Source organism: Benincasa hispida, chromosome 2, assembly GCF_009727055.1.
Source record: "Benincasa hispida cultivar B227 chromosome 2, ASM972705v1, whole genome shotgun sequence".
Taxonomy (NCBI): domain Eukaryota; kingdom Viridiplantae; phylum Streptophyta; class Magnoliopsida; order Cucurbitales; family Cucurbitaceae; genus Benincasa; species Benincasa hispida.
Window position 1 is genome coordinate 26,200,011 of NC_052350.1, and position 22,785 is coordinate 26,222,795.

At 32.3% G+C, this 22,785-nt stretch overlaps 2 protein-coding genes and 1 non-coding gene across 3 annotated transcripts; all 3 read left to right on the forward strand.

The window, feature by feature from the left end:
* Positions 1-3,509: 3,509 nt before the first annotated feature.
* Positions 3,510-3,616, forward strand: LOC120072368. Its single transcript, XR_005480432.1, has one exon. It is a non-coding gene; the product is annotated as a small nucleolar RNA R71 (small nucleolar RNA).
* A 3,681-nt stretch (positions 3,617-7,297) lies between these two features.
* Positions 7,298-11,386, forward strand: LOC120071786 (probable chlorophyll(ide) b reductase NYC1, chloroplastic). The gene is made up of 10 exons (XM_039024168.1): positions 7,298-7,798; positions 8,473-8,551; positions 8,637-8,772; positions 8,981-9,055; positions 9,157-9,349; positions 9,641-9,709; positions 9,903-10,042; positions 10,204-10,326; positions 10,544-10,736; positions 10,869-11,386. Exons 1-10 carry the CDS (start codon positions 7,424-7,426, stop codon positions 11,052-11,054), a joined length of 1,569 nt encoding a protein of 522 aa, XP_038880096.1. The 5' UTR covers positions 7,298-7,423; the 3' UTR covers positions 11,055-11,386.
* Positions 11,387-18,650: 7,264 nt separating this feature from the next.
* LOC120071664 (proline-rich receptor-like protein kinase PERK1) lies at positions 18,651-21,609 on the forward strand. Its single transcript, XM_039024039.1, has 7 exons — positions 18,651-19,378; positions 19,470-19,994; positions 20,104-20,190; positions 20,273-20,343; positions 20,492-20,568; positions 20,672-20,819; positions 20,921-21,609. Exons 1-7 carry the CDS (start codon positions 18,856-18,858, stop codon positions 21,383-21,385), a joined length of 1,896 nt encoding a protein of 631 aa, XP_038879967.1. The 5' UTR covers positions 18,651-18,855; the 3' UTR covers positions 21,386-21,609.
* Positions 21,610-22,785: the final 1,176 nt, after the last annotated feature.

Sequence of the window (22,785 nt, forward strand, 5' to 3'; positions counted from 1 at the left end):
AATATTTTTTGATTTATAAGAATTTCTCTTATTTTCAAATGTATTTAGAAGAAATACATAATTAAGGTTGTTATACAACATATACTTCATATTTTAATTTTAGTCTCGTTTCAGTTGAATTATATATTCCACATACTTTGTTATATATACATATGTATATTTAATTATTTTGCAAATATATCTCATATTATATGCTATAAATTAGATCATAAACTAAGATAGATATCATTATCAAATTATTTTAAAAAAACAAACCAAATTTATAGAGTTCAAATTCTTAACCTAATGCTCTGAAATGTGTTGGTGATTTTTTTCCCATACAATATTAATATTTGTATATATATTGTATGAGGGAAACCATTTGAATATACAAAATACAATCGAATATCATAGACTAACTAGTATATATTTAAATAACAGTGGTAGACAGTACTACGACGGCAACCATGGTAGTTTTTGTTGCTCTTTCCGTGACAGTTTCGATTGAAGAAATAGACTGAGGTTGAGAAATATTTTCTGAGATTTTTGAAAGAGAAACAATTGAAGAATCAAATTTGAGATTGGAAGGGTAAGAAGAAGAATTTGAAGAAGTTACTATGAAGGTTCAAGAGATGAGTTTCCACTTTTGGCCTCACACGTAGAACTCGTTCTTACCGCAATTGATGTCAGCGACCAAATATTTTGTAACGAAGTCTTCGGTGGTGGCAACATAGCAACGACAACCATCATTGCCAGTCGGAAGTTGAAGAATATTTATGAAGAAAAATTAGGATGCATAGATTGAAGAAGAAGGGAGAATTTTTGGGAGAATTTATGGATTAAGAATATGGAATTTGAAGAAGATTACCTAGAGACAATTTTGGGGGATAAGAGAAATATGGGGGATTCAAATGGTTTTTCTTGTTGTAATTTTTTTTTTTTTTTAAAAAACATTAATGGGTGCATCTATATGTAGAGATGTCCACAGGACGTGGCCGGGGATGCCATACCCCATCCCGTCCCCGCTCCTCATTTCATTTCCCATCCCAGTGAAATTCTCCAGGATCGAGGCGGAGATTCCCTATGGGGAATTCACGGGGATCGGGTTCCCCACGGAGAATTTTTTCCCGTTATTTTTTTGTTTCTTTTTTTTTGTAAAAAGTCAATTAATTTAAATCACTAATGTGAGCACATTTTAATTAAATAATTAACTTTATCACTAAATTGTTTATTATGATTAGTTTTATATGACAATTTGAATTTAAAGATAAATTACTCAAATTTTGGCTTAAAAAGGCTAATTAATTTTTTTAGTAGAAAGAAATAAATATAAATCAAATTATATATAATCTAAATTTAAACATATTCATTATCTTTCACAATAAATAATGAAATTTAAAATTTAAATGTAATATATATATAATAATAATAATAACGACTTAATATTAGATAACTATACTAAATAAATATGTAAAAGTTAATTGGGGCGGGGTCAGGACGGGGAATGCATTTCCCGTCCCGTCTCCGTATAGTTCACGGGGAGTCTTTTTCCTCCATTCCTCACCTAATCGGGGAATCCCCGTCCCGTTCGGAGCGGGGCCCGTGGAAAAACTAGACATCTCTATATATACGCGAAACCTTAGACTGCATGGATGAGGGAGATACACAAAACTTGCTATGTCATCCACATCAATACTAAATAGTCTAATCAATATTTTTTGAATTTAAAGTTAAGTTAGAGGTCATTTAGAATCATTTGCAAACTTTGGGATTAAATTGTATCTATTTGAAACCCCGTAGACCAAATTGGCATTGAGTTCAAACTCGTGTCAAAAATGCATTTTGCCCATAAAATATTTTAGAATTTTTAATAAAACTCCATACTTGGAACGTTATGTCAATGATCTAGAACGATGTGGTGATCCAAATTTTCTGTCTAGGTCACTATCGTATCATTTAGATCATAATTTTAGTTTGTAATAATTCTGACCCTCCATTTGAATTCAAGAAAGTTTAAGAAATGATTTGAAATCTGAGAAATTATTTTGAATTTTTTTACTTCGTTTGGAACGAAATTTTTTTGAAATGAATATATTTAAAACGTTTTGGATAGATGATAATCGAAGAAGAAAGTTAAAAAAATTATTATACGTTTAATTATAATTTGTTAATAGAAAATTAGAATATACCAAAGTTATATAAAAAATTTATCTCGAAATCCTATGAAATCAGGGAAATCCAACCATTTTAATTTTTTAAACATAAAAGTGACATTTGAAATCACTACAACTTCAAGTCAATTCCCTTTCTTGTTGTAACGGACAACGAACTCATTTAAAAGCCTTATGATTTGCAATTTGAAATTTTCAAAATCATGAAGTTTCAAACAGAGGATTTTTATCACACTTTTGAAATTACAAAGATCAAAATTAATATTGCAATATAAAAGAATATTAGATAGTTTTTTAAACAAGAGCAAAGTTTGCAGTGTTTTTTAGGTAACGACTCACAGAGACAAAAACAAAACAACCGCTCCCGATAAGAAGGAAAAAGAAGGAAAAAAGTGTGTTCGAAATTTGTTTTTAGTATTTGAACCAAAAAAAAAAAAAAAAAGAAAAGAAAAAAGAAGAAAGCAAACACGTTTCTTTTCTGCAATAATTCATGTCTGAATTTTTCTTTGAGACAAAAGAAATCAATATATGAGTTCGTTGAGCTTAGGGGACTGACAATCTAACGTCAAACTTTCTAGCTTGCACGCAACAGTACACAATATTTCAAAGATTGATCATTTGATTAATGTAATGTAACGAGATTATAATCCATATTTCATTAGTGAATTTCTAAATAATCATAGAGAACTGGTCAAAAATAGGAAAAAACTAATACTAACTATTTACATATTATGGAAAAAAATCATATCAACCAATATTTTTTAAAGAATTCCAAGACTACCATCGATTTCCTATGGTGATTTCCAATCTTCTTCTTCTTCTTCGCTTCATTTTCATTCAATTCCAAAACAATTTCGTTCAATTCCGATCATTCGGCGATTTCAATTCATTTTCTTCTTCTTCATTGATGTTCTTCACCACACAGCTCAAAGGTTTTCATTTTTCTTAGTCGATTCCATCAATCACACAAGTACAATTCTTCTTCTCCTTCTTTCGTTGACTTGTAATGTCGCACATTTCGTTGCCGAGTGAAGAACAATCTTTCTTCTTCGAATTTCACAGTATCCATCTACTACAGACCATTTAGGTTATCATTTAAACATAATTCACCTGTATGTCTCTACATACAAGTTTAAATTACATAAAAATAACCTAGAATCTTTGTTTATTGGATTGAGTTTATGTTCATAAAATAACAATTATTTTCATAATAACAATTTGTTTATATAGAGTTTACAAACTACGAGAATACAAGAGAGATTCAGGACACCAATCCCACCAGTTGCTACAGCATCAGCTACCTCTCGTGAACTCTTGTTCAACCCATCATAGAATATTTCCATTTGCACACTATCTGGAAGACCGTTATGCGAACAATTTCTTGCCAGTTTCTTAAATCGTGCCCATGCGTCACAGAGTGTTTCCCTCTCCTTTTGTTCAAAATTTGTAATGTCATGCCTTTGCTTGGCATTCTCAATAGGAAAGAAGTACTTCTTCATGAATTTTCAACCATTTGATCCTATATGGTTATCTCTTTCTGTTCCAAGGAATAAGCCCATTGCCGAGCTTCTTCCTTTAGAGAAAAAGGGAAGAGTGTTAACCTAATTTTCTATGCGGTGATATTTGATATAATGAACGTGTTGCTTGTTTCGAGGAAACTTTTCAAATGCCCATGAAGATCTTCTCTAGGAAACCTTCAAATTGACCAGCAGTTTGCAGCATCTGAAGTATCACAAGCTTCATTTAGAATTTGGTTTCTGCGTTGGCAGGTCACATAATACCTAATGAAAAATCATAAAAGTTAGATGATACATACTTGTTGATAGGTCTGTTATAATCATGAGCAAGAAGTATTAGATGAGTTGGCGCCAACACATTGTATGCATTGTTGGTCGCATTCTGTACATGCATTCTGTACGTTCCGATTTTTGTCAGCAATGGGTACATTAAGGTTATTTTCATTTTGTTGGTCTACTATTCTTCTTTTCCACTGTCTTCTTTTCTTATTGGCTTTGTTTCTTTTTTGAAAGGTTCTCTTAATATTTTAGTGAAATACAAAGGTAGGCAAATTGTTGTCGCTCATGTATTGTTTGCGACACTCTTCTGGCTTGAGTGCACAATGCACCTTTGATTAAGATTTTGCAAAAATCAAACACATTCCAAACACTAATTAGTTTAAAGTCCCAAGCAATGATGCAAGAACTTGTTCACTTAATTTTCTATTGCATGCGTCAACACAATAATGCAATGGCTCAATATTAAGCCATGCCTAACTTGATGTATGAAAATGATTGAGTACAAGTTTTCCTTATCTAAACCCAAGTATAAGTGTAAATAATGTTTCCTGGTGAGTCCAGAGTCGATCAAAGGGACTTATACTGATTCTGTGTTCGGACGAGAGTGATCAATGCAATGGTTGTTTGCTCAATGCGTAAATATGATGGTTGTGAATGGTAATAACTACTTTTATGTGTGATAAATAAATGAAAGTGAATCTAGGTGGAAAATGACAAGGAGTGGAGATATGAGGCGATGAGAGTGTATAAATATGGACGAAGTAATGGATGATGTTCAGTGCGATATGGAAATAGGATGTAATCACACAAAAAACAATTTATGATGAAGTGAAGGATAAAGCAATGCGATAAAATAGGGCTAAGGAGGTTCACTAGCATTCTCTTGAATAATACATAAATGCGCGTTCATGTTCTCAACTTCTTAAGGTGAAAAGCCAACCTCTCTGTTTCTAAGTCACATTTATCTTATCTCTAAGACGCATGCTCAAGTTGTTCTTAAACAAAAAATCTAACTTTATTTCTCAAGCTATTTCTTTCTTCATTTAATGATGTATACAATTTTCTTCTTTCTCAATCAGGTGATTACTACTACTTAAACCAATCTCTCAACAGATTCAAGCAATAGATTAAGTTTGCATTAAACGAAATGAACGCCTACTCATGCATATTTTCAACAATGCTAGATCATTCCCCTTAACCCATTAGAAATTTAGCTACTCATGATGGAGGAATAAGAATGCATGGATAGAGAAGAATGATTGGAAATCATAATTGAATTAAATAATAACAAGTTCTCAAACATAATGACTTTATATAGAATGAAATGAAAAGAAAAAAGATAAAATGTAAAGATAAAGAGTGTCAAGTCGTCAGTTGCAATGTCTTGCTCCCGTTGGCTCTAATATGGTTGTTCTCCGTGTGATGGCTACAGTGACGATGGAGTTATTTTCAGAGAAGAACTCTAAGCTCTCACTTAAACATCTTCAGAAAAAAGCTTGAAGAAGTGATGGTAATGGTTAATTTGAGGTGGAGTTTGAGCAGAGCTTTAGTCAATCTCTTGGAGAGAAGTCTGATACTTTGTTGATTCTTTAAAGGGCTATTATAGGCATCAAGAGGAAGGATATTTGCTTCTTTCTAATGATTATGCTGACACCTTACACTATATTCCATACCCTGTCGCGCCACCTGCTTCGCATTAGAGATTCATTGGCTCTGCCATGAATTTTTCATATCAGCTATCAACTTGCTCTTTTGATTTGATTTCCACCATCCACGCGTCTGGCATATTTCTAATCAAGTCTCGGCTTATTGTGTAGGATTATGCGATGCAAAGATAGGCGTCATATGTAATTTGTGCGATCACGATTGCGACTTGCTTCTCTTTATCGGTTTTCAACGTAATCCTATGTCAAAAAGAGAAAAATCTTATATTTTCAAGGATTACTAATTTCGTAGGTAGCGATCGCAAGATATGATTAATTGCATGTTTTTCTTATCAAGCAAACACATTTTCTTATGAATTTTCCTAATTGTTCTAAATAAAAAGATAAAATAACTTGTATTTCTACACGTTATTAGTAGCCTTGTCTTCCCATCTACGTTAGTACTTAAAGATCTAGTCAACATTTTATTAATTTAAAATTAAGTCAGGGACCATTTAGAATCATTTTGCAAACTTGGGGGACTAAAGTGTATGTTTTGAAACCCTGGAGACCAAATAGACATAACTTCAAACATGTAGACCAAAAGTGGATTTTACCCTAAATTTTAAGTTTAAAATCTTTTTTATATTCTTCATTCTTTAAGGTTAAATCTCTCTACCTCCCTCCTTCAAAACATAGGGACCAAAAGTGGATTTTACCTTAAATGTTTTTTTAAAATCTTTATTATAATTTTGACCTTGTACTTTAAATTTTATCACATTTCAATATTTATTCTTTTAAATATTCAATTTTAATCCTTATATTTGTAACAAATTTTAAAATTAGTCCATGATGTTAGTTTATTATTGATTTTTTTAAGGTTGTTCTCTATTTGCATTCTCTTTTTAAATTTTGGAAATATAATCACATGTGTCTTGTCTTGCAAGAAGATTAATATTATTCAACCAATTTTGATACAATTTAATATTGAAAGACTAAATGTAAGATTTATTAAAAGTGGATAACGCTCAATTTGAACAATTGTAAGTACAAAGACTAAAATGGGAATCACCCAAAATAAGATCCATAAATTTTATAAATATCATATACATCAAACACCTATTAGTCAAAACGAGACATGAAATTAGTAATTTCGCCTCGTAAAGTAAACATAGCTTAATTGGTTAACATCTTTCCTCCACTCTAATGTTTCAAATCTCTACCTCTACATTATCGAATGAAGAAAGAATATCCAAGCTCAACATATGATTCAAATTATGACATCACTACCGGTATACCTTTTATTTTTTTTTAAGAACAATATATCCCAAATACAGAAAGTAAAAGATTAAAATGTAACACCTTCTAAAAGGAAAGAGAGATCTTAATTAATTGAACATTCAGCTCATGTTAGCTACGTCTCTTGATTTTGCAATGGGATATTAGAATAAGAAAAAAATAACAGGGCCACTACTTAGAGACAAGATTCATAAGCATGATACGTATAAGGCTCCATCACCGTCCCTTTAGGACTAATCTCTATCCAGCTGGACGTTCCCAACATTGAGAAACGATGCTGACATCGACCCACAACGCCACGTGTCATGTTTGTCGTACAAGGATTGGGTTGCTTATCGTGTGGTCATCACAGTCCTTTCTTCTCGAATTTACCCACAAACCCCACCGCCCATTTGATATTTGATTGCCTCTCTTATATAAGTTTTCCGAAAATATCGCAGATTTGAACAGTACCCATTTCCCAGAAACAAAATTCTTTGGATGCATTCTTCTCTTACATGAATTCCCACTTTTTCTGCAACTCTATCTTCCACCAATGACTACACTTACGAAGCTTCACGTGTACCCACAAAGTTTTGAGGGTCCAACTCCAAGTACGAGAGATGGGCATCTGATCGGAGCTCTTGGACGGGGAATTCATCGGTTCGGTGTTGGAGTATCGACGAGCCGGAGTGGGTTGTGCTTGAGAAAGTGTAGATCCTTCAGAGGAGGGGATGGTGGGGATTTTGAGAAGGAGGATAGTAAAGGGAGGAATCGGAGAAATTCGAGGTTAAAAGAGGTGAAAATGAAGAAGGAAAGTCAGTTTTGGAAATTTTTGAGGTCTGGTGTTTTGGGTAAGTTTAATTTGCTTTTGGGATCGGATGTTGATCAGGGGAAACTTATGGCTAATATGGAGGGTTTGCTTTCTTCGGTGAGTATTGCTATTGCTGTGTGTTGGTCTTATCTTCTTCTTATACCTTGTTTAAACTACATGTATTCTCTATTCATGAGTAATATTGAGTTGTTTAGAACGAATTTGTGTTTTTTTTAAAACTTGTCCCCCGATGCTTGGTTCATTATCATCAGTTGGCTTGTTGAGCAAATGTGCCTGCAGTTTTAGCTTAAACGATTGTAAATTGATGTTTCATTTTGGTTTATATAAGAAACCAATCTTTCACTGAGAAAAATGAAAGAATATAAAAGGACATTAAAAAATGGTCTACAACTACCTACAAGAATGGCTCCAATCCAATACTAAGCTGATAATTACAAAAAGTTTGACAAACGGATGCCAATAAGGAGGCATTCAATCTCACCCCTCCTTATTTGTTGTAAGAAGTTTGAATTGGAAGTTTTTGCTTTGTTGAGATATGTTGTTAGGAATTCGGATTTGAATTTAGGATAATTGGATAAAGATATTAATAAACAGGCTACTGTGGCATAAAATTGAAGCAAAGTCAACTTAAGCTGTAAATACATAGATCAATTATGTTCTATGTGGTAGTTTTGATGTATACTCATGGAGCAAGGGCACGTGCTTTAATCTTCATTGGAAACTGTAGTAGCATCACTAACTGTAGCTCCTTTATTATCTATAATAAATAGGCTGCAGTCCAAATTGGTAGATATATCGTTACAATGATGAGCACTGGCGTCGTACTTGCTGTCGGATTTCAGTTATCAGGTATACTACATTTTAAAGGTCCAGAAAAAAAAACAAGTGTGATTGTCGATGTTAATATGAATTCTGTTTCTTGAAAATTTTGAAGGTGGAGACAATCAAATGAACGCACTGATTTGGTATAGTTGGCTCGGAGGGGTTATTATTGGAACTATGATTGGTGCGAACATGGTATTAGAGGAGCACTGCAGAGCTGGTCCGCGCAATGTTGTTATAACTGGAAGGTAACTAATCACTCCTCAGGAGAATGTAGATCATTGGCACATTGTTTCAATGCATTACGTGGTGATAAGATTGATTAATTTATCTAATGTTCATTGTTGGCTTGTACTGTCTTCCTTTCTTATATCATGTGATTTAAACTGCCTGTTATGTTCGTAATATGAAGATCTATATATGACTCTGTTGTTACATGGATGGTTGACTATGCAGCACAAGAGGATTGGGGAAAGCACTAGCCAGAGAGTTTCTTCTTTCAGGAGACCGTGTGGTTGTGGCTTCTCGCAGGTGGTCTTCAGAATTAAAATAAAACTACTGATACTTAATATCTCTACGTTTTACATCTTGCTCACATCACATTTCCTTGCCCAATCATTTTGTGAAGACAGCCCTGAGTCCGTTCAAGAAACTCTAAGAGAGCTCGAGGAAAACTTAAAAGGTCTAATGGTCAGAAGTGGTTCTTCCAATAAAAGCCTGGCATGTGCTAAAGTTGTTGGCACAACGTGCAATGTTTGTGACCCTGAAGATGTTCATAATTTAGCCAATTTTGCTATAAATGAACTCGGTTCTATTGACATTTGGGTGAGTCATGAACTTACATTTCGGATGCACAAGCTGGTTCTTATATGCTGACTTTCTCGAAGTTTTTCGTAATTATATTTAGATTTTAGATCTACTGATACATTCTTAAAATAGCTGTTTCCATGCATCATTGCCTTTCAGGGATAAAATTGATCCGACTGTCAGAAAATAAGCTATGCTTATTTAAAAACATTAAAATTTTATATCATCAAGGATAAAGAATCATGTCTATTTTCAATCTTTAGGGGGAAAAAAATCTTGAATTTGTTTAATGTAACAAATTGTGGACAGATAAACAATGCGGGCACAAATAAAGGCTTTAGACCATTACTGCAGTTTACGGATGAAGATATTACTCAGGTAAGCTAAAGTTATTAATTCTGGATTTTTTTTCCCAAAACTTCTCTTCTCTTCTCTTGATAAATTTGAACATAATTTTCTCCAATAGATATGAGCTCTTAGAATATGTTTAGCACTTGGCAGTTTATTGCATGTTTGAAACTATGATATTACTTATAACTTGGTTTAATTTCATACACTGGTTATTTGATAGATTCTTTCAACAAACCTCGTTGGTTCCCTTCTTTGTACTCGAGAAGCCATGCGTGTAATGAGAAATCAGGCTAAAGGAGGGCATATATTTAACATGGACGGTGCCGGTTCTGGAGGTTCAAGTACTCCTTTAACGGCTGTGTAAGTTCATTGGCTCATTGCATACAGTGAAATGTAAATGTAATTTTGTATGGATCGGAGGGTTTCATTCAAATTCTGGCAAATTCTGGATTGTATTTTCGTGTCTATGAAATCAACAGTTGGTTTTGGTGTTTATGCCATTTAGTTTACTGAACTTTTAGGTATGGATCGACGAAATGTGGTCTTAGGCAGCTTCAATCATCTCTTTTAAAAGAGTGCCGGCGGTCCAATGTAGGCGTACACACTGCATCTCCTGGCATGGTTTTGACAGATCTCCTTCTTAGGTGAATCAAGTTTCTTCTTAATATCCTCATGTTTCCATATGCAGCAGATAAATTGCTAGAAATGCACAAATTTTCTTATCAATGTTTTTGGTCTTGCACTCTCCCAAGAAATATCTCAGCTTGTGTTATACTTGGTTGATATACATTTTTCTGTGGATAAGCATTATCCATTGGAACAATTCTTACTAAATTTGTAATACTTGTGGCTTGCATACAGTGGTTCAACTGTGAGGAACAAACAGATGTTCAATATCATTTGTGAGCTTCCTGAAACAGTTGCTAGAACATTAGTTCCTCGGATGCGAGTCGTGAAAGGAACAGGAAAAGCCATCAACTACTTAACTCCTCCAAGAATCTTATTAGCTCTTGTCACTGCCTGGCTGCGACGAGGTCGGTGGTTTGACGAACAGGTAAGTTCATTCCATCATGGGAAGTAGTAAACCCAAAACGCCTCATAAGTTCAATGATTAATAGAATTAAAAAATTCATCAAGAACCCAGATGTGCAATTATGGAGAGTTGTTATTCATCATACTATTGCAGGGGAGGGCTCTGTATGCAGCTGAGGCAGACAGAATCCGAAACTGGGCCGAAAATCGCACGCGTTTCTCCTTCACCGATGCAATGGAGATGTACACAGAGAACACCTGGGTGTCTGTCTTCTCCCTTTCGGTCGTATGCGCCTTCATAATTCTCTCTACCACGAACAACACTTTCCCCGGAACTTGATTCCTTTCAACTACGGCAAAGACCGACAGCATTCGAAATTCATCGGCAAAGCATCGTTACCGAAGAAGAAGCAGCATTGTTAGGTACTGATGGGGGAGAAAAGAAAGGAGAAGGTGACATTGTTAGTTCACCTGGCATCCTTAAACACAAAGAAAAACCAACCCCCACTACCACTAGCTAATGTATTGACTGCCTAACCGCAAAGCAAAGCCCTGAAGGGTGGCTATTTATTTATTTAGTTCAATGGATGGACTAATCTGTATTGAAAATGTAGTATGTAAAAAATCTACAATAATTTAGGTAAAGTTTGTGTCTTTTTTTATCTTTTTTAACAGCCATCAGCTTTCATTTTTCACTGTGTGTGCCAGCAAGACTTTGTCAAGTCAAATGCTTTGTTGGTCCACAAATGACAAATGGCCTCTCTTCTGTTTTGTTCAGCCTTCCCCATTTGAATAAGCAACCACCGTCTTTATCTCCATCCCAACCTTGGCTGGCAGCCGGTGGGATATTATATTTATATTGTAAACATAACAAACGTATAATTTAAGACTAAGAAATTAGTAGAAGTTTGTCTTAATCATAGAATCTTATTGCTAATATTTAAGTTTAATAAGCATTGACATTTTGATACCAAACAAATATCCACCCGTTTTTCTTTTTTGGTTTACAACTATGTCATTAACCTAATTATAATAGGGAACACTTTTAAAACTAGTAATTAATAAAGTAACATATTTAAAGAATTGTTAAGAATGGTAAATATAACCAAATCTATCTATTATATATTCTATGGTCGATAGATTCTTGCTAAAATCTTTTTCATTGTGTTATATTTATAGTAGATCCGATTGTTATATTTACCATTGTCCTTTTAAAAAAAAAAAAGAAAAAAGAAAAAAAGAAAAAAAATCATTTTCATTTCTAACTTCCAATGTTCCTCACTTCTGCATGTTGAAATTAATCTTTTAGGAAGATATATGGAAAAATTCGTCAATTTTAATTTTGTAACTTCTATTTAAAAAAAAAAAAAAAAATTAAAATTGTTTTCAAATATGGGAAAATGAACCAGAATATTTACTAATATAGTAAAATTTTAGTGCTTATTTGCGATAGACTGCTATAAACTGTGTCTATTTGTGTCGTGATAGACACATATAGTAGTTTATCGCGATTTATCATGGTTTATCACATATAGATTGTGATATTTTACTATTATTTGTAAATGTTTTCAATCATTTAAAATAATTTTTCAAAAATTAGTCACAATATGTGGTCAAATCATAAGAATATTTATGTCGGTATTAGTTTTTATAATCCTACAATTTTTGCCTTAGTTTGATGGTTTTTATATACTCAAATTTGTATTTAGGTTCGGATATTTTGGTAAGAGGGTATTGATAATTTTGGGCTCGTTTGATAATGTTTTTGTTTCTTGTTTTTTATTTTCTAAAAACTAAAAACATGAATATGTTTGATAACTTTTTTGCTTTTTGTTTCTTAGGGGAAGAAATAGAAACAGAATATTGTTTGATAACTATTTTTGTTTCTTGTTCTTTGTATTTTTTTTCTTTACTTTTCTCATTATTATATAGTTTAGAAATAATTTAATGATGTAAAATATAAAAAATATAAAAACTTTACATTATCAAATATAAATAAGTCTCGATGAAAAATTAACAACAATAATAAAATTATTGTTTTTATTTTTCAAACGTTGCTCAAATTTGATATCATTTTTCATTCAGGTCATTCGTCTTAAATGATGTCAACTTAAATCCAACTCAATTATATTATTATGTAAATGTCATAGTTATAAAATATTAAAGTGAAACTAAATGAATGCTTTAGTCAACAAAATTTATATATTATAAAATTTTAGTAAGTTTCAATGTACTAAAAATAAAATTTAGAATTTAGTATAATATATAAACATGCATATTGAAAAATTCAAAATTCAAAAAAAATATTTCATATACATATTGAAAACTTTAAAACTAAAAATTAAAGTAATATAAATCTAAATATTGAAAAATTTAAAATTCAAAATTAAACTAACATATTAATATAGAAAATAAATAAATATAAAAGAAATAAAGCAAAATTAATATAGAAAAGAACTGAAAATAAGGGGAACGGAAACAATGTAATTTAACTTACTAGGGATTCGAACTCACAACCACGAAGGGTTGGATTTTAATTCATTTATGAAACCGCGTTACATGTAGTTGTTTTTCAAATTTGGTCCTACTTTTAGATACATTTCTTAAAATCTAGAAATAAAAAACAAAAATATTATCAAACAAGTCATTTCTTTAAAAATAAAAAACATTAAATATGAAATAGGCAAACAAGTTCTTTGTGACTTGATTTGAATATACTTTATTCAAATTTATATGATGTACAGAGTGGTTTATAAGTAATTTTTAATTTCGACTTAAGAATATAATTTTTAACATGAACAAAATTTAATGGGTGAGACAATGAAATCTATATGTATTCACAAATGTATTACTGCCCCAAAGAAAGAGTTAGTGGTATAATCTTAAAGTTAATTTGGTTGACGAAAGACTTAAATAAAAACAAACAAATAGCTTAGGTTTGTAGTAGATGATAATTGACGAATATGAATTGAAATAGTAAGGAATAAGGATGAAAAATTTAGACCACAACAAAATGGTACATGACGGACCTTCTACCTTATCTATGTATTGGATAATTATCCATATTCTTAATCTTTAACTCCTATTTTACTTCCATCAAACCTAACCTCACTTCACTTCAAGGGAATGTGACATTTTCATTTGTGGGATCCATCATCAATTTAGGAATCTCATTCCCTTTTCTCATTTATTCTTATTCCTAATTCCGTGATTATATTATTAGTCTTTCCCTCTCATCTACAAATGATATCTATAATCTCTTTAATAGAAAATTTATTTCTTAACTAGTTAGGTAAGGATTCATCTTTATTAATACTTTTGTAATTTTCTTTCTCCCTTATTTCCATTAGTTATTATTATCTTTTCAACAAAAAAAAAAAAAAAGTCATTAATTTTTTCATTTATTACAAGTAACTTTTTATCTATAGAATTGAAACTTTCTATTTAAGTTTACTTAGTAAATAGTTATTATTTTAAAATTTTTTTAAAAAAACATTTTTATTAAATATCATATACATATAAAATTTATTTGTTTTTTTTTTCTAATACAAATCTATTTTACTATTTTTTTTAGTCGATGTAGTTTTATTTTGATAAATAATTATTTGTTGAAATCTATTAATGCTAAAATTCACAGATAAAATACACATGACCTCTATGTGACATTAGCAGTGAATTTGTTTGTAGAGAAGAAGAAGAATATGATCGACAAAAATGCTAGAATTTATTTTACTCTTCACTCCTTTTTTTAGTCGATATAGTTTTATTTTAATAAATAATTCTTTCTTGAAATCTATTAATGCTAAAATTCAGATGGAGAAAATACACCCGATCTCCACGTAACACTAGCAGTGAATTTGTTTCAAGAGAAAAGGAATGTGGCCTGCAAAAGAGAAAACATGCACATCAATTTGGTGCTTGTCACATATGCTCTAATGCTTAATTGAGTGAAAGAATGTGGAATTTAGAGATCGAGTTTGAGTGTTAAGATTCTAGCTACATCATGTGAAGCTTTAATTATGTATTTACAGAGGAGGTTGACCCTAAGTCTTCTCCTATTCCTTTTCAGAATCCAATAATCTGATAACCTATTTTGATCTTATATGGGATTTCTGGGCTTGAGGGAGTGTCTATGCGAATGGGCTCCTCAGCCTTGGAGGCCGAGTTCGAGACCAATGAAAGGTTGACTCGAGCCTAATGGGTAAAGTAGGAAACTCAGCCTCGACCTTCGAGGGCAAGACCAATAGAAATTTGGATCCAAAGGTCCATTCCCCTTTTTTTGGCCCGTCATGATCTTGTCTTGGTCTTGATTTGTTTCTTTTTTCCTTATTGATTAGGTTTATCCTTTTGGTCTAAAATCACCCATAACAAAATCAAATAAATTATTCGAATAAAGTTTATTACAATTAAATATCAAAATATTTATATGTTTTAGTTAATTTAATTTAATCTAATTTTAGTTAGTATTATTTGTTCCTCTTACAAAATATCACTATAAAAAGAGATCGTATTAGTTAGTAATGCATTTGGTTATTATTTTGTTAGTTAAAAATTTTATATGCATATTAGTTAGTAATGCATTTTAATGATGGAAATAAATTTAAAATATGAAAGAAGTTCCTATAATACATTAGTTTCAGCAAAATAAATAAATAAAAGTTCATAATATTCTTAATAGTTCAGAAAAAAAAAAAACTTTTTATTTCCATCATCAATTTAATATATTTGATGCCTTTTAACTTAATAGAACATCTTTTTTAAGTACGAAAACTAAATTCACATCAACTTAACCTAAAATTATATTCTTTTTAAGTTTAGTTATAAATTTGGTTCTCATAAATTGAAAAAAAATTAAAATTTAGTCCCCGTGATTTTTAAAGTTAGAACATAATTCTTATGATTTCATAAAACTTTATAAATAGTTCCTATGATTTGATAAAATTATCATACATAGTTCTTATCGTAGAGAATATTTTTTAGGGTTTTATCAAACTATATAGACTAATTTTTAATTATAAACCATAGTAATTGAATTCTAACTTTCTTCGAATCGTAGAGACTAAACTTACCCTTTAACCTTCTTTTTGTAATAGAATTGACATTTGAGATTCAAAAATAGGAAAACTCATCTAGAATGAAAGATATTTTTAGATTCTTTTAGTAAACTTTTTTTTTTTAGTTTGTGGGGGGAGTTTTTAAATTTATTTTTCTTTTTCTTCTTAAGTTTGTTATTTTATTTATATGCATTTGGTTTTCATGTTTCAAATCATTTTTTTGTTTTAGTTTATTTATTTTATTAATCTTTGAAATACTTTATGGATCTTAAGTTAAAATCTTACTTTACTTATTGGATTGTTTAAGTTATGATATTGTTGTTATGTTGTCAAATTTTTACGATTTTTTAGAACTATTCATTTGTAAATTATTTTTATTGAATTATAAAATTCTCGATATAGGAAATTTCTCAAATAATATAGGGTAGTTTAGTAATCTTGACATCCATTCAATTATCAAAATGAGTGGAATTAACCCTATAAACAATTTATTTTAACTTTCAACCTCCTACATGAGCTTAGCATTGAAAAGAAAAATATTTCCACTTTAGGCACATGCATGTTTAATTTAGAGATAATTATATTACATCATCCTTAGATCTCCTTTCCAACTTTAATTAGAATGCGATATGCATGAGACAAAATAATAATAAAGAAGTACGTGAATGTGGTGTGTCTCTTTATTTTGTTTTTTCTTTTTAAATCACACTAAATCAAATTAATTTATTGTTGCTGTCACGGGAAGATCATGTACATTTTTTCTTTCTGATATTTGACATCAGCATCATTGATAAATCAATTATATTTCTAATCTAAAGTATATTATTAATATATATATATATATAACTAAAATATGAGTTCTTATACTTGTGCCATTTTTACAAAAGATTATTTCATGGGACAAATCTACTTTATCTCCTATATTATCCCATAAAATCCTTTTTATCATTTTTTTGCTTGTTTATTCAAATGCTAAGATTCAAAGATGAAAAATGGTTGAAGATGGAAAAAGTTAGATACCCTTATTTCAAAAAGAAAAAGGGGCCAAAGTAAAGCATGTACTATACCTTTTTTTATAGATTGCATTTGTTGTATTAAAAATATTATATATATCATAGTAAACTATGGCTCAAATAATATAGGGTACCTCAATGAATGTATGAGACAAAATAATTATAAAATAAATAAATAAATAAATAAAAGGGTTTTTTTTTTTTTTTTTAATGTATATAAAACATATTGTGAATGTGGTGTGCCTCTTTGGGTTTGTTTGTTTGTTTGTTCCCAAATGGAGGTTTTGTGGGGCAACCAACACTATACCTTTTCTATGAATGCCAATGCATTGTGATAACCCAATATTGAATCCTTCCCCTCCCACTATTTCTCAACATCATCCTCAAATTTAATATTCCATTTTCCCTTCATCTTTAATACTATTATTTCTTTATCATTATTTGTCTATTTTAGAATTTTTAGAGATAATTTATTTCAATGTTTTCATTGCAATAATTGACTGCCTTATTCAAAAAGTCTACTATGGATAGCTGGAGAGAGAACCCAACTTCCACCATTATTTCATTTTTCGAAAACAATCATCAACTAACTCTATTTCTTTCCTAACCATTTTATTTTTTATTTTTAAGTTTTGAAATTTAAGTCTATTTCTTTCAATCTCTTACAATAATTTGCATCTTTCTTTAAGTATAAATGTTGATTTTTTAACTAAATTCCAAAAACATTAAAAACTAGCTTTTAATTTTTAAATTTTGGCTTTGTTTTTTTAAACCATTGACAAAAAGAAAATAACAAAGGAAGAAATTTGAAAGTGAAAGTAGTGTCCATAGACTTAATTTAAATATAAAATAAAATAAAATAAAAGACCAAATGGTTAACAAACAAAGCTTAAATCTTTATTTTTTGTTTGGTCCATAAACTTTAAGAAGCATCGAAGAAATCCAACTTAAAAATGTTTGATAAATCTATGAACTTTTAAAACATCTAAAATAGATCTATATACTTTCAATTTTGTGTTTAATAGGTAATTTGTACACTAAAAGATTTTAAAATTTATCAATTAATATAGAATCGAAGTTTGTGTCTAATGAGACAACTTTCAATTTTGTGTAGTAAGTTTGTGAATTTTAAAAATATTGAGATAATTCAAGATTTGTCTACAAAATTAGAAATTTAAAAATTTATTTCACATAAAATTAGGAATAAAAAAGTTAATGACCTATTGGAAACTTTTCTTTTATACAGTTTTTAGAAATATTCACACAAAATTAAATAAATTTTTAATAACATATGAGTTGGAAGAATTCAACCTCTAATCTCGAAAACTATAATAGAATATTATTTATTATTATTTTGTCAATTGAAGCTACACTCATTTTCACATACAAACATATACAAGCTTATAGATTCAAAGAATAAATTTATAATTTAATTGAAAAAAAAAAAAAAAAAACAATTTGATTATTACTAATTTATCCTCACTTTTCTTTATTTTATATATACGAGAGAGGGTTTAGGATATTATTATATTTAAAGAAATCTTCAATTATGGGGACCGATTAAGCATATATACTCCAAATTAAAAATGTATATATATAAATTATAATTGATATTCTGATTTCTGTCCTAAATAAAAAAAGGAAAAATCTGTAATTTAATTTGACATCCCACTTTCAGTTCCGTTGGAAAATAAATAAATAAATAATCCAATGCGAAAGGAAAGGAGAATTAAACGGAGAAACTGGCGGGCCGTGTGGGTCCCATTTATTTATATTATATTATTATTATTATTTTTCTTTTTTCTTTTTTTTTTTTCGTGTTGGAGTCGACAGCTCACACAGTGCAAATTATGTGCAATACAAATTATACATTGTCTATTGCTAATTTGTTTGGTACTGTATCCCAAAAGGAAATTTCTTCTTCTTCTTTCTTCCTCCTAATTCCGCCATTACTAACCTCTTCAATTTCCAGTTTCAAAGCAGGGATTTTTTTTTAATTCTTTCTTTATTTAAGCGAAACCCATTTCGTGCTTTTTGATTTCTGACTCTGTACACTGATTTTTTTTGGGGGAGAATGTCGTCTCCGGCTCCGACCTCGCCGCCGGCGACTAATACGACTTCACCCCCACCTCCAACCACCGGCGCACCTCCCCCGGCACCTCCGTCTCTCTCACCGCCGCCTCCCGACGCTGCCTCTCAGCCTCCACCTGCTTCATCTCCGCCGCCTACCACCACTCCTTCGCCGCCGCCTCCGGACACTTCCGCTCCATCGCCGCCTACTTCTTCTCCTTCACCGCCGACCACGCCTTCGAGCTCTTCGCCGCCGCCGCCGTCTACCAACTCGACTGCTCCCCCGCAGCTGCCAAGTCCGACGCCGCCGTCGGGTTCTGGTACACCAGCGAGTCCTGGAGGAAATCTGTCTCCGCCGTCTCCCCCATCGTCATCGGGAGCTTCGGCTGGACTTGTGGCTGGAGTTGCCATTGCTGGAGTGGTGGTGGTGGTTGTGGCGTTGATTGTTATGTTTTTGTGTTTAAGAAAGAAGAGAAGACGCGACGAGGAGGCTTACTACCGGCCGCCGCCACCCCCGGCGTTTAAAGGTGAGAACGGTCAAATATTCCAGATATCTCAACTAAACTCTAAATGAATTATGGAATTTGAAATTAATTTTTATGAACAATTGAATGTCAGATGGCCCATATGGTCCACAACAGCACCACTGGCAATCACATCAGCCGCCACCGGCAGATCATGTCGTGGGGGCAGTGCCGAAGCCATCTCCTCCGCCATCATCACGGCCACCGTTGTCACCTCCGATTATAAACAGCAGCGGAGGCTCTGGATCTAATTATTCAGGGTCTGAAAATTCGCTTGCTCCTGCTCCATCTTCTATTCCCTTGGGCTTCTCACAAAGCAGCTTCACTTATGAAGAGTTAGCAATGGCGACAGATGGGTTTTCAGAAGCCAATCTCCTTGGACAAGGTGGGTTTGGTTATGTTCATAAAGGAGTACTTCCAAATGGGAAGGAAGTTGCAGTGAAGCAACTTAAAGCTGGAAGTGGACAGGGTGAGCGTGAATTTCAAGCAGAAGTGGAAATAATCAGCCGAGTTCATCATAGACATCTTGTTTCCTTAGTTGGATATTGCATTACTGGCTCCAAAAGGTTGCTGGTTTATGAATTTGTTCCTAACAACACATTGGAGTTTCACTTGCATGGTACGTTATGATTCAATGGAATCTACCCTGTTGCTATATGGGTTGATCTGAGGTGTTTATTGATGGGAGATTTGAGGATCTTAACTTATAGGTAACTGTCATTTTGCAGGGAAAGGACGACCCACCATGGACTGGCCAACGAGACTGAAAATTGCTCTGGGATCTGCCAAGGGATTGGCCTACCTTCATGAGGACTGTAAGTATATTGTGTTTGTGATTAGATGTGTTCTGGGTTTGTACAATTCACGTATTGAAGAGTCTTGTGATGTAATGTGCAGGTAATCCTAAGATCATTCATCGTGATATTAAAGCAGCAAATATTCTTTTGGATCTCAAATTCGAAGCAAAGGTAAAAATGGGAGCTTTCTGAATTCTTGAATTTGAATCTATGAAGTTAACTCTGTTCAAGTAGAAGAGTAAATGAGATTTCTTCTCTTCTATTCCCTTTAAGCAAATGGGTTTGTTGCTGATATGTTGAATTTGATATCTTTTTCCAGGTTGCAGATTTTGGGCTTGCCAAATTGTCTTCTGATGTTAATACTCATGTTTCAACCCGAGTCATGGGAACTTTCGGGTATGCGCTTTTGAACCACATTCAAATTCATGTCATCAATCTGAGGGATGATTTCGTGATAATTTCATGTTTCTGAATTCTTGAATTTGCTTACTCCATTCAGATACCTTGCTCCTGAATATGCTTCAAGCGGGAAACTCACTGAGAAATCAGATGTCTTCTCCTTTGGAGTGATGCTTTTGGAGATGATTACTGGACGCAGACCTGTAGATACAACTCAATCATTCATGGATGATGGATTGCTCGATTGGGTAAGCCCATCAGCCATTAGCCATTTATGTTCAAATAAAACATCTCTGCAAACCTTTCTCAGACATCTAAAATCTAAATCAACCCATCTTGTCAATTTCAGGCAAGGCCATTACTATTACGGGCCACCGAAGATGGGGTGTATGATGGTCTAGTAGATCCAAAGCTGAGAGATAACTATGACCACAACGAGATGGCTCGCATGGTTGCTTGTGCAGCCGCCTGTGTGCGCCATTCGGCAAGACGCCGACCACGGATGAGTCAGGTGGTTCATGCTCTTGAAGGTGAAGCCTCACTTTCTGATCTTAACGAAGGGATTCGACCTGGACATAGTACTGTCTACAGTTCGTATGGAAGCTCTGACTATGACACAGCTCAGTACAATGAGGACCTGAAAAAGTTCAGGAAGATGGCATTGGCGAGCCAGGAGTACGGCAGTGAGTACAGCGAGCCGACGAGTGAGTATGGTTTGTATCCATCTGGGTCGAGTGGTGATGGCCAAACAACCAGGGAAATGGAGATGAGAACGACGAGGAAAGAAAGCGGAGGTTTTAGTGGAAGCTCATGAGGAGGAAGCAAAAAAGCATTCATTCTGTAATGTGTACAATCTACAACACCTTTCTTTCTTTCCTTTGGGTTAGTTTTTGGATTATAGGAATTCTTTCAAATGTAAGTTGACTTTGTAAAACGGAAGAGCATTAAAAATTAAATATTGGATTAGATTTTGTCTACACAAAACAAAACAAGTTATAATAAGATGGATTTCGATTCTTTTATTTGTTCTCTGCTGAATTCTGGATTTGTGTATTGTTTTCTTTCTACTTCTAAGTTGCACTTCTTCAAATCTTCAACTGACTCTTTGTTTCTTTCTCTACTTGTTGATAACAAATATCCTAAGAATTATTCACAGGTTCATTTAAGAGTTCTTTTACTCAAAAGTACTTTGGTGATGAGCTGTTTACACTTTTTATCTAAGTCTACAAATGACAGCTTGCCAGTCCTTCAGTACGTTATGGTATGTCATCGTTGATCAACGGATACTACAAAAATTCAGTAACTCAAGTTAACGGATGGATTATAATGTTAGTTTATCATCAAATATGTACGATGACCGTTAGGTATGATGTTGGTAAACAAAGTTTATACCTGTGTCATCATATATCTACGATGACAGTTAGTCATAATGTCATTTAGTAACCAATACTGTATACCTAATGGATGATGATTGTACACTAACATCGTTATTCAATATGTTTCGTTTAGATGATGTCTAATTGTCTAATTTGCATAATAACAATTCAAATCTTACATAAATTCATTTTTTGCAATAATAATTTTCAACCTTGGCTTCAATTAATTTCATATATTCAACACAAATGTTCCACAAAACATTTATCATTTCATGACATAATCATTCACTTTATTTCTATGGATCAATTCACACTTGAGTTTAATACAATGCTACAAAATATGTTTTAGATTTAGCAAAGCTACAAAAAAAATAGCCTAACAACCAATAAAGTGCACAATATGTTTCAAACCTAGATAAAATACCTAAAGATCTACCAAAATTTAAAAAAACTATAAAATGCTTAAATGCTATCAAAATTAAAAGTCCTAAATTTATAATTCTTTTCATAGTTGGCAGTGTTGTCACTGGACCCAACTAAGGAAGAAATGAGAATGTCATACTTCAAACCCTTCTTACATAGCTAACAAAGTGTAACCATATATTGAACAACGAATGAGCTAACAAAATGGAGAGCGGTTCTTTGTAAGCTCATCATGAAACGAGCAACAACGGGCTATAATGGCAAAAGAAACAAGATTATTTGAATGAGAAATTTGAAGGTATTATTAACGTAATTAGTTAAAAACTTAGCTTGGTTTTTTAAAACAATTTCAACATGTAAACATAAATTCTCAAGCCATGATAAGGGCATTAATATTTCAAATCAATCTTCTATA